At 51.6% G+C, this 12,559-nt stretch overlaps 2 protein-coding genes across 13 annotated transcripts in view; both read right to left on the minus strand.

Moving 5' to 3' along the window:
- The window catches only part of MELTF (melanotransferrin), a 30,976-nt gene extending 22,560 nt beyond the window's left edge, over positions 1 to 8,416 (minus strand). The window contains exons 1-4 of the mRNA XM_063131713.1: positions 8,285 to 8,416; positions 7,528 to 7,682; positions 6,808 to 6,893; positions 6,263 to 6,417 (exon numbers count right to left, since the gene is read on the minus strand). Of these exons, the coding sequence (XP_062987783.1) occupies positions 6,263 to 6,417; positions 6,808 to 6,893; positions 7,528 to 7,682; positions 8,285 to 8,416 (528 nt within the window). The remainder of the gene's footprint in view (positions 1 to 6,262; positions 6,418 to 6,807; positions 6,894 to 7,527; positions 7,683 to 8,284) is intronic.
- Positions 8,417 to 9,152: 736 nt separating this feature from the next.
- Positions 9,153 to 12,559, minus strand: part of DLG1 (discs large MAGUK scaffold protein 1) — a 147,705-nt gene continuing 144,298 nt past the window's right edge. For all 12 annotated transcript variants that reach the window (XM_063131689.1, XM_063131686.1, XM_063131692.1 and 9 more), the window contains 3 exons: positions 11,802 to 11,911; positions 10,842 to 10,933; positions 9,153 to 10,253 (listed from right to left, as the gene is read on the minus strand). In XM_063131689.1, coding sequence (XP_062987759.1) covers positions 10,147 to 10,253; positions 10,842 to 10,933; positions 11,802 to 11,911 — 309 coding nt within the window. In that variant the 3' untranslated portion in view covers positions 9,153 to 10,146. The remainder of the gene's footprint in view (positions 10,254 to 10,841; positions 10,934 to 11,801; positions 11,912 to 12,559) is intronic.

The raw sequence follows: 12,559 nt of genomic DNA on the forward strand, positions 1-12,559 counted from the left end.
GTGCCTCTCCCTGGCTGCTTCCCGCAGGGCAGAGTCCAGCAAACACTGAGCATGCAGGGCACAGACGTCTGCATTAAGACAATGGGGAGGGAAGGAAAAAGAGAACACCAAGCTCCACTTCCTAGGGATGGGCAGGGAGCGGGGAAGGAGACGGCATCTCCTGAGCTCTGAGTGAAGAGAGGAATGTCACATGCCCCACCTTTTAGGGACTGCAGTAACCATGGCGGCTACAGGCCAGTCCCGTCCCTCCTGCTCTGACCCTGGTTTTCTAAAGGATCAATGAGTTGCCTCTCACTTGCTCAGCTGAGCAAGTGCCTTCCTTACAGATCAGGGCTGTCTTTTATAGCTATGCAGGCCCAGCAGAACCTCCCCTGGAAAATCCTCCTAGGACATCTTCCCAGGTTCAGAACCAAAGCGCAGGGGAGGATCTTCAAAAGGTGCAAAAGACACATCCTTAGGAGGACCAAGGGCCGTTCATATTGCGTTGGGGAAACTTACGTTTGCAAAAACGTTAAAGAAAAAGGACATTCTCAATGGCTCCAGCACTAAAACTGCTGGAGCCATATCCTTCAAACTCAAGTTGTCAAACCTCCTCTTTGGGGTTTTGCATATTGAGCAGTTTCAGCCCTTGGCATTAAGGGGATCTCCAGTCTTTAGGTAAACTGCCACAACACCCACCCTAATGTTAGAGTAGAGAAACTTGTGACAATTATACACAAGCTTTTTTAAAAAAATTGAAATTAAAAAAAGCCAGCCATCCGGCCGGCCAGTAGCAAACCCTGTTAACAACAACAGCAGCTTGCAATGAGTGAAGACACAGTCAGAAAAGATATTTGAGGGAAGGAGAGAATGTATCACACAAAGCATAGCAAAAGCTTCAAAGTACAGCAAAACCTACAAAAGTAGGAGTGAGTGAAGTTAATTTCGGATACATTGAATCTCTCACTTGTTCTTTATTTCAGTGATTTTAACATTAAGATGTTATGTAGAACAGATTTGTCTTAAATGTGTGCTGTAAAATCAGACATGTGACCAAGGCTATGTTCGGGTGGGCACGGCCCCTTGGTACTGGACACGCCCCCTTGGGGGCGACCATGTTGTCCTCCTTTTTGGTTTCCAAAATAGGGTCACCCTAAGCGAAGCGCCTTCTTCTCATGCTCACCATGCACACAAGCAACGTACCCCCGAGGTAGCGCAGCTGTGGCAGGCTGAAAATGCCCCCCAGTGGCTGGATGAAAGGAGACCACCGCCATCCAACTGCCAGTCACTCCCTGCAAGCCTGCTGTGTTGGGTGGCAGCCAGGCGTGCCCCTCTGCACTCCCGTGGGAGAGCAGGTGGGGGCAGGGCAGGGGACCCTTGGCAGTTGGCGGAGGGGCAGGAAAGGGCAACTAAAATGACCCTGGTGCTGGAGCAACTCCGCTACGAGAAGGAATGCTTAGCTTAGAGAAAAAGTGAGTAAAGGGAGACATGATAGAGGTGTACAGAACTACGCACGGGGTGGAGAAAGTTGGGCAGGAGTCACGTTTCTCCCTCTCTCGTCATGCTCGAACTGAAGGCAGCAAGTTTGAGGTTGCCTCTCTCGCAGGCCCCCGCCTTGCCTCGTTCAGGAGCAGGGCCCCAGATGGTGACCTTAGCATCCAGGTAGGCAAATACAGCAGGAGATGCTCCTTCAGCCTATGGTTGGAAAAGCGCATGAACTAACCCCAGTCACCTTATTAGGTGAGGCAATTACAAACAACAACAACAACAACACAAGTGGAACTACTCCTTAGGGAAGCGTGCCGATGGCTAGACGGCTTTCTTGCACAGCGCCAATGGCGGAAGCGGAAAGAAGGTTCAGCAAAGGGAGCCTTCGCCCAAACTGCCACTGTTCTGCAACGGGGCAAGAACAGCTGCACTGCCTGGCTATTTTGTTTAGCTTGCAAGACAAGCTGACTTCTGGCAGAGAAGACAGGATTTTGCAATGGAAGAAGCCAGAGAAACAAGCAAAGAAAACACTTTAAACGTCAATGGGTCCATTCATAACAATGTTTGCAACTATGTTGATTCACCTGGAATAAAACCAAAATAGAACAAACCCCAAAGTGACAAAATAGCTAGCAAGCTTTGCAGAACTCTTCTTCAGGCTGGATACAAAAATAGGAAAAATGAGGAGTGTTTGGGGGTGGGGTTATCATGGAAAAACTCCAATTTGGGCCATACTGTAATTTCAGAAATGCAGAAAATCTCCCAGGCATTTAGCAATATGTAATGAGCCTGTGTCTGTTTTTTAGACTCATAGTTTTTTTTTTTACAAAAAGCTGTTATAGTGGTTTTAAATGTATGTGTATAATGTATGCTTTTGTGGTTTTTAATTTCTGTATATTGTTTTTAAGTGTTTTTATCTTATGTGAACAACCCGGAGAGCTTCGGCTATGGGGCGGTATACAAATGCAATAAAATAAATAAATAAATAAATAAAAACTAATTTCAAAATTAAAGCAGAAACCTTTCTTTCCTGGCCCATGAAACTGTGTGGATTGTGGTATGCCTGAGGGAGGGGGCCCATGTTACCAGCTTGCACTGTCCTCCCCACTCCCCACCCCAAAAAGATGCTTGGGCTCTGCTCCCAGCACTTGGGTGTCACATACAGACTCTTCCCCCGTCTCAATGCCCTTTGGGCGACGGGTGGGTGGACCACCCAGAAATGGAGGTAGGGATGGCTGACCTGGCCCTCTTTCGTTCCATTGACCCTCCTGTGGCAGGTTAAAGCTGTGATTTCACCTTCTATTACTATGCAGAAAAGGTGATGGTGTTTTCCCTTATGCATTTTGGAGTCGATACTGTATCTTGTTTTTTTCTGCTGTTGTTTTTAAGCAGGTTTAATGAAGTTATTAAATTATGATTATTATTTTATCACTGTTATTAATTATTGTTGTCAGCTGTTCTTTGAGGGACAGGGTCCCACTCAGTGGAACACAAAGTTGGGTAACATAATTAAAAATATAAGATTGGATCCAGACTTAGTTGTATCTAGAGCAGACCCACGGAAATCTATGGGACATACGTGAGTCATGACTGAATTAATCCTGTTGGTTTCAATAGGTCTACTCCAGATCCAAGCCAGATAGTTGTATTTTCTTGATTTATTTATCGAATGAACCAGAATCAAAAGGAGGAGGAGGTGGTGGTGGTGCCAACATGAGAGTTTTGGATTCTGGGACCACAGGCTACACTACTTGGAAGATGCTGCTGGCAAGGGATGGGTTGCACCTCACAAGGGCTGGAAAGAATGTGTTTGTCCACAGCATGAAGAACTGGATCAGGAGGGCTTTAAATTGAATCTTACGGGGGCGGGAGATGTAAACTTCAAGGCAACAATGGATGAAGGCCCATGCACCACAGTACAGAGAACAGTTCCAATAGTGCCCAAAAATAGTGTCCACAACAATGTAGGAACAAAGCCAGACTATAAAGCACATGGTCTTCGATGTCTATATACTAATGCCCAGAGCATGGGAAACAAACAGAACGAACTTGAACTCTTATTACATAAAGGCAAATACGACTTGATAGGTATAACTGAAACTTGGTGGGATGACTCCCAAGTCTGGAATATAGCAATTGAAGGATATAACTTGTTCAAAAAGAACAGAAGAAATTGAAAGGGAGGCAGAGTTGCACTGCATGTTAAAAATACCTGTCCCTGCACAGAAATACAGGCGGATGAGACAGGGAGCCCCATCGAGAGCATATGAATTAAAATAAATGGGGCGAGGAATAAAAAGCACATGATAATCAGAGTCTACTACCGACCACCCAATCAAGGAGAAGAGGAGGATGAAACTTTTGAGAAACAAATTGCCAGTGTTTCAAGGAAGTGTGATGTATTAGTGATGGGGGACTACAATTACAAATAAACAAATAGTCAAGGAACACCTAAATTCTTTGAATCTCCAGGGCCTGATGAACTGCATCCTAGAATAATGAAGGAGCTAGCAGAAGAACTCTCAGAACCACTGTCTATTATCTTTGTGAAGTCATGGAAGACAGGTGAAGTGCCGGACGACTGGAGGAGGGCAAACGTTGTCCCTACATTCAAAAGGGGCAAAAAGGAGGAATCTGGGAACTACGAAGCAGTCAGTCTGACATCCATCCCTGGGAATATTTTGGAGCAGATTACAAAGAAGTCAATCTGTAAGCACCTTGAAAACAATGCAGTGATTACTAGAAGCCAACATGGATTTGTCAAGAACAAATCCTGTCAGACTAATCTGGGCCGGATCTACACTACTGCTTTAAAGTGCTTTATAACAGTTTTATAGCGCTTTAAAACAGTTAAAGCGCTTTATAACTGTTATAATGCGCTTTAAAGCAGTAGTGTAGATCCTGCCCTGATCTCATTTTTTGATCAGCTAACCTCCCTTGTGGACTGTAGGAATGCTGTGGACATACAGTGTACTCCTTCCATTGCCAGCTGAAGACCTTTTATTTTCTCAGTATTTTAACACCTAATTTAACTTAAATTTAAACTTTGCTGTTTTAATTCCATATTTTAACCTATATCAATTTTTTCTGTGTGGTTTTATCCTGGTTGTGCTTTTTATATTGTATTTTGTATTTGTGTTTTTCGATTGTTGGGTTATGCTCTTTCTGGTTTTAATTTTTGTGAACCTCCCAGAGCTCTTTGGCTATTGGGCGGTACAAAAATATAATAAATAAATAAATAAATAAATAAATCTTGACTTCAACAAAGCTTTTGACAAAGTGCCCCATGATATTCTGATTAACAAACTAGCTAAAAGTGGGCTAGATGGAACAACTATTAGGTGGATTCACAGTTGACTACAGAATCAGACTCAAAGAGTACTTATCAATGGTACCTTCTCAAACTGTGGGGAGGTAACGAGTGGGGTGCCGCAGGGCTCAGTCCTGGGCCCAGTGCTCTTCAACATTTTTATTAATGATTTGGACTAGGAGGTGCAGGGAACGCTTATCAAGTTTGCAGATGACACAAAATTGGGTGGGATAGCTAATACCCTGGAAGACAGAAACAAACTTCAAAGTGATTTTGATAGGCTGGAGTGCTGGGCTGAAAACAACAGAATGAACACAGAATAACGGGCTCGTGACAGGAAGCGAGATTCCGGCTGGACATCAGGAAAACCTTCCTGACTGTTAGAGCAGTACGACAATGGAACCTAGGGAGGTGGTGGGCTCTCCCACCCTAGGGGCCTTCAAGAGGCAGCTGGACAACCCTCTGCCAGGGATGCTTTAGGGTGGATTCCTGCATTGAGCAGGGGGTTGGACTCGATGGCCTTGTAGGCCCCTTCCAACTCTGCTATTCTATGATTCTAAGGAAGAGCAATACATGCACACTTCGTTTCAGCTGGCGACTGCTACTGAGCAGGGACTTGAAGCTATTTCTCAGTGGAAGCCCCAAGTCAGGCCATTCTGTGAGTGTGCACACATACACTTTTTCATTAGGAGTTGGCTGGCTCATGTTCCCAAGGCGCCTGCTACCTAGGAAAAGCCTGACGTAGTGGAAGGCTTCAAAAGCCCACCCCTCCCCAGCCCACACAAAGCGCCTCTCCAGCTGCAGAGGCCGGCCTGGGACAGCCCAAGGCGTTCAGCCTCTCCCTGCGGGCCACAGCAGCCAAACGCTGCCTCCGCTCTGCTCACAGAAGCGGCTGCGCCTCTCGGCTGGCACCACACACTGATGCTTTGTCCTTCGTCTGCGCCTTCAGCAGCATCCTCTGCTCCAGAACTGGAAAGCAGAGATGACGCACAAGAGCTCAGGCATTACTCGTGCAACGTGCTAATGATGCCCCCTCGTTTTGGGGCGAGGTGGGATGTAAGGAATCCATTGGAGGCTGCAACGTCTCTCGCTCATTCTGCTGGTTTCTTTAATTGACTGATAATTGCAAGATACACTTAAGCTGCAACCCTAAACATATTTACTCGTGAGCAGGCCGCAGTGAACACAGTGACACATGCAACCAAGTAAGAACAGAAGTGCTGCCCTGCTGGATCAGGCCAAAGGTCCATCTGGCTGAGCAGCCTTCCTGTTTCCTCCCCGTGCAGCCGGAAACCCCGATGAGAAGCCCACAGGCAGAAGAGGAGGGCAACAGCCCTGAGGTTCGCTTGCCCCCCTGACCCAGCCCCACTGCTAAAAGATCCGAAGGAAGGGTGAGTGGAGAGAAGAGGCAGCCAGGGGTGCCCTCCAAAGCAGAGCGGAAAGCCAGCTGCATCTCTTGCCCAGGCACAAGCCGCTCAGACTTACGTTGATCATCGAGATGCAATCGACAGCCGAGCCGCCGTTCACACAAGCCAACTCGGGGAGAATGCTGGCCCGGGAGAACGCTTTGCTCATATCGCTGCACTTGGCAAGCTCCAGGTCAGAGATGGCGCACCAGCGTAGGAGGCTCAGGCTGAAGGCTGGAAAGAGCACATGCACACAGAGGTGGTTAGGAGCTGCCAGCCAGCCGGCAGACGCAGCAGCAGGCGAGCCCAGGATCAGGGCCTGGTCACCACTTGCTGCGGCTTGCACCTCAAGGCCCCTGGCTAGCCACAGCTGGCAATGTCTATCCCATATCAAAGGGTGTCCTATTCAGCGACCCTATGAACTCAACACACAGCTGCCCCTCAGCCTGATCCGGTTGCTCTCGCCGTGAGCGGCTTCTGTTCAAGTCGGTACAACGGGCAGCGGCATTTCAACGGATGCAGGACCAGCAAGGGACCACCTGGACCAGCCCCCTCCCTCCGCTTCTCTGGGCACAGCTGGTGTTTCGGTCTTGGTGCCTGGAGCCCAGCTGAAGGATTCCGCACCGGGCTCTGCTTGCCGGCCAAAAGCCAGGCGAGGAAGCTGGAGCCCAATCTCTTGCCGTCCCGCCAGCATCTGCCCAGCTGTGGGCCTGCCAGCAACAACAGATTATGTCGCCCAGTCAGACGTGGGGCATTCTGGCCATTTTGGCTCCCCTGCCTGCCTCCCAAAGAGAGATGGAGCGTTGCTGTCGTTCCCGCCTCTCCTGAAAGCGTGGATCTGAAACTAACAAGCCAGCCTGGAAGCCAAAGTACAGAGCACCAGCTGCAGCTGCTCTTTGGACATGCTCCACTCCACGTCTAACCACCACGCTGGAGCCACGATCCCAGGGAGAGAACGGCTGTTGCTTCTTAGAGCAAAGGCCAAGGGTGCTCTGCTAGAGAGCTGGATCAGGCTGCTGCCTCACGAGGAGGCTCACAGCAGTCTTTGGGGTCGGTGGGTGGAAGAGATGGGTGGTATTGCTATCAAATGAATGCCTGGCTTAGCCTGAGCCTGGCCGGTGTATTGGCCAGAGGGCTCTCCTGCTAGGACCCACTGTAATGTAACTGATGGGGTTTCAAGGGTGCCCCCCCCACTATCCTCTAGCAATGCGTGGCCACATCAAGAGTCAAGGAACCCCTCCCCTCCCAAGGAGTGGCCAGGACCAAAATGCCTCCAAGGATCTTTTGGGCCCAGTCCTGGTCTCCGAGCTCTGCAAGAAGCCTTAGCCCAAGCACTTTCCCTACCGATCTGAGAGCAGAGCAGGAGCGCCCGGAGGCACGCTGCGCTCGTCATGGCAGGGGCCGCGGGCAGGTTTGGCTTCCACTCCGGTCCTCACGATGAAGCAATGTGGCTCTTCGGAGGCCCCCAGTCCGGCTGTGCTTCCCTGGACCCTCCCTCCCTGCTGGAAAGTGGGCTGGGCCTTGGTGCTGGCAAACAGGCCGTGCCTCTGTCCTCACCTTCATCGGGGAAGGAAGTCTGTGTCTGCCAAGAAAGTTAATGACTGCCTTCAAGAGCTGCCCCCAGCCGATCAAACGCCTGGGCCAGGAGGAGGAGGAGGAGGAGGGGATGGAGCTGCTCAGCGCTTAGTACCACCTAGTGGCTTAACTGAGAAATCCCTCACGGCGAGGTGGACGGCCCACTTGGCAACAAACGCACACCAACCTGGCCTCAGCGGAAGCCCAGGTCTGTGCCTTCTGTGTGGTACACCTGGGAGTTATGGCAGAGCAGCGGAATAACAGAAGGGACGCATGCCCAGCCTTCCCTGTAAAGTGGGCATGGAAGCAGGGTGCAAGTGGAGCAGAAATGATGCCACTTTAAGTGGATGCATAAGAAGGCAAGTTGGGCCACGTCCTATTGTCAGCATTGTCACGAGACCAACGCGTGGACTGCACACAGAGCCAGCTGAACAAGAATTCAACCAAGAATGCAGCACAGGGGTATAGGAAGAGCAGCCCTTCCGGTCCCCTCGCCCAAACACATTAGGACTTGAAAGGGAGTTACCAGCACTTCGATTCGGGCCCAGAAGCAGATGGGAAGCCGGCAATGCTGCAAGGCGGGAGTCACACACGCCTGCTTGCGTTCTCTGGTCAACCTCCTGGCAGGGGCCTTCTGAAGCGCACTGCAGTCCTCCATTCTCAACTGGACAAAGACACCTCCTCTGCCCGCACCCGCCTAAGCGCTCCTCGCCACGGCTGCCACCTGGGAGGGAGCTCAGGAGCAGAGCTGGCTCCAGAAGCCCCCCCAAAACTGGGCCCATTTTGGGTCAGATGTCGGCACTCACATGCCCCTGGCACTACAATGAACGCCTCCACCTCCCAGGCCGGCTGCGAAGAGCCTCCATCTCATGCTCTTTCTGTCTTTTGCCATCCATTGCAATGGCTAAAAGCCCCAATTCCTCAATTCTCTCAATTATTTCTCTCTCAATAAGTAGGTTGTGCAATGTTTTTAGCGGTTCTCTTTCTGAGGAACTGGATGGCCATGGATGAAGGTTCTTTACAAATGAAAGCCAAGAGGTTTGTGAAACTGCACCCAGGTTGCTTGAGATGTGTCTGATGAATGGGCCATGGAAACGGAAATTACCGACTTGGAGACCTGACCCCACCTCCGTACAGGAGGAGGAGGAGGAGGAAGAGCCCTTTGCCCTTCCTGCTAAGATGCACCTCTTAGAGGGGCAAAAACAAGGCTCCAGAAGCGGAGAACTTGCCCAGAACTAGGCGGCAGCAACCGCAGCCCCCCCCCCCCCCCCCCCCGGGCCCCAGCGGCCTCGAACTCTGGCCGGAAGGTTGTGCTCTCGGGGCTCCTCAAAGAAGAAGAGCACATGATGTTTGTGTGTACAGCCACGGCACGAAAATAATCCCCACAGTTAGACTTTAGTTAAAGAAAGTTTAATATATATATTTATATATGTATATGTATATAATATGTTTTATTATAACAAAATAGGCAGTTATTGTGGGTAAAATATTCATTAAAATCTGACCTCTAAGAACATATTTATATTTTCAGACTCTTATGACCATAATAATGATAATAATCTTTCAGAATATTTTCCCCAAAAAACCATCATTCGTAGGTGAAGTACAAACTTTTAAAGCACCTAAACAATATTTGGATTTGAAAACGTCATATTTGTTATCTATCAACGATATCTGTAAGACATTCCAAATAGTCTTGTATGTGCTTAGTTTAAAAACAGGAGATATTTTCGCCCCAAGTAACGGCATCAGCAAAAAATGAAAAAATAGACTATAAAGAATATTCTTCTGAAATTATGAAAACAAGTTTTCCCTTGTGAAATAATGCCAATTAAGCAGACATTATCTTGGACATTTGAAAAAGTTTCTTATTGAACTGCCTGTAAAATTTATTTGCTGCCAAGAACAGAAAACTATGAAACTAAACCACGAACCCATTTTCCCCCTTGGATCAAACCATGCTAGTAAAGTTAAGCGTGCAAAAATGCTCACAATTGACATCATTAAGACCACTTTTCTTTCAGGTTGTTAGGAAATCTTTAAAAGGATGTATATAAAGCTTTGTTTTCTCAAAATCTCTGAAGGATACTTTCCCTTAAACATTAAGGAGTTTACCACGTAATTCCCCATTTCCTAGCCATAAGAGCGGAACCAGCCACTGCCCACCCCCGGCCCCGATCCTTGAGAAAACGGCGGCCCACCGGCAGCTCGCAAGACCAAAACGGCGTAAGCCAAACCGGGGCGCTGAGTGCGAAATGCTCCCGTGGCCACAGGGTGCCGCGGACGCAGCTCCAGGGAAAAGCTGCCGCCAGGGGGAGGAGGGAAGCCCTGTTGGAGGCAGAGTGGATCCAGCGCTGCGTGCAGGACGGCCGGAGGGGGGGCGGGGCGTCACAGCTTCTCCTTGGCCGGTGCCCAGATGAAGGGGCCGGAGTGCTCCTCAATCACTTGTTTGACCTGGTCGTAGATCTCTTCCAACGTGTCGCCTTGCACGATGGCTGCAGGGGAGAGACCGAGACCGATCCTGAGGGCCCGGGCCATCCCTTCCGCAGGGCGCCCGTGCCTCTCGTCCCCTTTCCCCGCTCCCAGAACACCGAGGCCAAGCCATTCCCCGCCCCAGCGGGGCTCCCGTTGTCTTGCAACGTCCCATGACACAACGAGCGCAACGGGCTCTGAAGTGGGGCTTGCCACAGAGGCTGCAGCATGGAGGGCGCTGGGGGTCACGGTCACCTCCCCCCCAAGACTTCTGACCAGTGCTCCACCTGCTGTCCCTCCCGCGTGCGGCCCACTGCAGTTAAGGATCCACAAGCCGCTCGTATCACCTGACCTTAACGTCTACGCCCGTACAACCGGGCCTGGAAAGCTGCCCCAGTTATCGGTCGCAAAAGAGAGGCTGGGCAAAGCACCGCAGGGACATTTCCTTTGACTCGGATTTTGGTGGCAACAGCAGAAGGGACCCCAGGAGCTCGCCTGCAGGTAGCTGTGGACCCACACGAACGGGATGGCGCTCCTCCCCAGGAGAATGGCACTCCCTGGCCACTGTATCAAGGACGGCGGCACCTGGGGTGCTGTGGGCTGCCACCAACCTGTGAAATGCTCAGCAAATTCCTGCTCCAGCTTCATGGCCCTCTCAAACGTCTTCCGAGCTTGCTCATCCGTTAATCGCTTATTCATTTCCCTGAAATGGCAGACGTTATGCAGCCATCAGCATCACAACCCAGGCAAAGACACGGAGGGCCAGGCAGTGGGTGGCCACAGTGGTCAGGCAGGCAGGCAGCTGTGACCGATGTGGGAATGTTCATTTCTTGCCTGAGGGCAACTTCCAGCCCTCAGGCAGTGGGGAAACCGCTGGGAGCATGTGAACCCATGTGGCCGGCGAGGTGCCAGAGCAGCAACTGGGCAAGGATGCCTCCCCCCGGCTCAGGAGGGGGCTATAAAGGCTAGCTGCCCCTCTCCCCCACAGGCCACTTCCATACGGGGCCATCCCCCACTCTATGGGGCCGTTTGCAGGACATGGCAGCCCGCCGTGGGTTATTTCAGTCATGGCGGGCCGTGGGGTGTGTGCGGCTGCCGTGTTGAACAGGCAACCCCTGTCCAAGGGTTGCGGTGTCGTGCAAACCTGGCAAGCGTGGGTTACGCAAGGGCGTTTAACGCTTGCCACGTTCGCATGGCATGGCGACCCTGAGCAGCAGCTGCGCAAGCTAGCTGGTGCCAGTGGGTGCCATGGCCTCGTCGCGGGTCAGGTAGCCCACGATGAGCCGTGACCTGTCATCTGGCCAAAGACAAGATCTCTGAAGATGATGTGGGCAGTTCTGCAAAATAGGCGTACGTTTCGTTTAGCACGTATCACTTATTTGACTCCGGGAACGGGCGGACGCGGATTCCCTTCTGGGCCCTGGCAAACCCCCAGCCCTAGCCAAACGCCCCGTGGGAGAAGGCCGCGGGCTTCCTGGGAGGAGGCCGCCCAGAGCAGCTCCGCCGGCATCAAGAGGCACGCGGGGGGTGGGGGGGTTGGGGAGCACGGAAGGCCGCCCGGCTGCACTCACATGATGTTTTCCACCGACTTGGGTTTGATGAAGATGGCGATCGGGTGCAGCTGGGCTATTTGGAGCCTCTTGATGGCATTCCCAGAGACGTCGAGGATGCAGTGCTTTCCCTGGCACAGAGAGGGGAAAGGAAGCGGTGAGCGCGGGGCGGAGGAGCGCCTGATGGGCCGCTGAGCCCTCGAAGGGCGCCTGCGTGGGGAGGCCCAGCGCTGCAGCAAGGGCTCCGCCTGAGCACGGGTCTTGTGCTGAGGCAGGAGAGCCGAGATTTGCAAAAGCTAACTTCCTCCAGCTTTGGATGAGGCCCATCCTGGCAAACGCCCTCCAGCGCAGCACTGCTTCCTCCAAGGCGAGCGGCAGACAAGCGAAGGACGTGTGGGTTTGGGGTGGGGGGAGAGGGCTTTGTGGGGACAGTCAACAGCCTGCACAGGAGCAAACCAAGGGCCACAGGACTCCCCGCCCGCTGGTTTGCCACCGCTCCCCTTCCTTGCGGCTCGTGTTAAGGGAACCTCTCCACTCTGCCCAGGTCCGGACACGGCCTGCACACTCTCCCTAGAGCAAGGCACGGTTGCTGCCCACCCACCTGACTTTCAAGCCAGGTTGGAGGGAGGCACACGAGGGGTCTCTCCCCAAAGGAAGCCCAGCCCAGCCCAGCCCAGCCCCCACGCTGCACCCCACACTTGGCCCGCAGGGAGCCTGTTGTCCGCCTTTTACTTTGCAGGCAGTTTAAAACACCGACGAGTGTCGTGTGCCTCCAGGAC

Source organism: Elgaria multicarinata, chromosome 8 (assembly GCF_023053635.1).
Source record: "Elgaria multicarinata webbii isolate HBS135686 ecotype San Diego chromosome 8, rElgMul1.1.pri, whole genome shotgun sequence".
NCBI classification, from domain to species: Eukaryota; Metazoa; Chordata; class Lepidosauria; order Squamata; family Anguidae; genus Elgaria; species Elgaria multicarinata.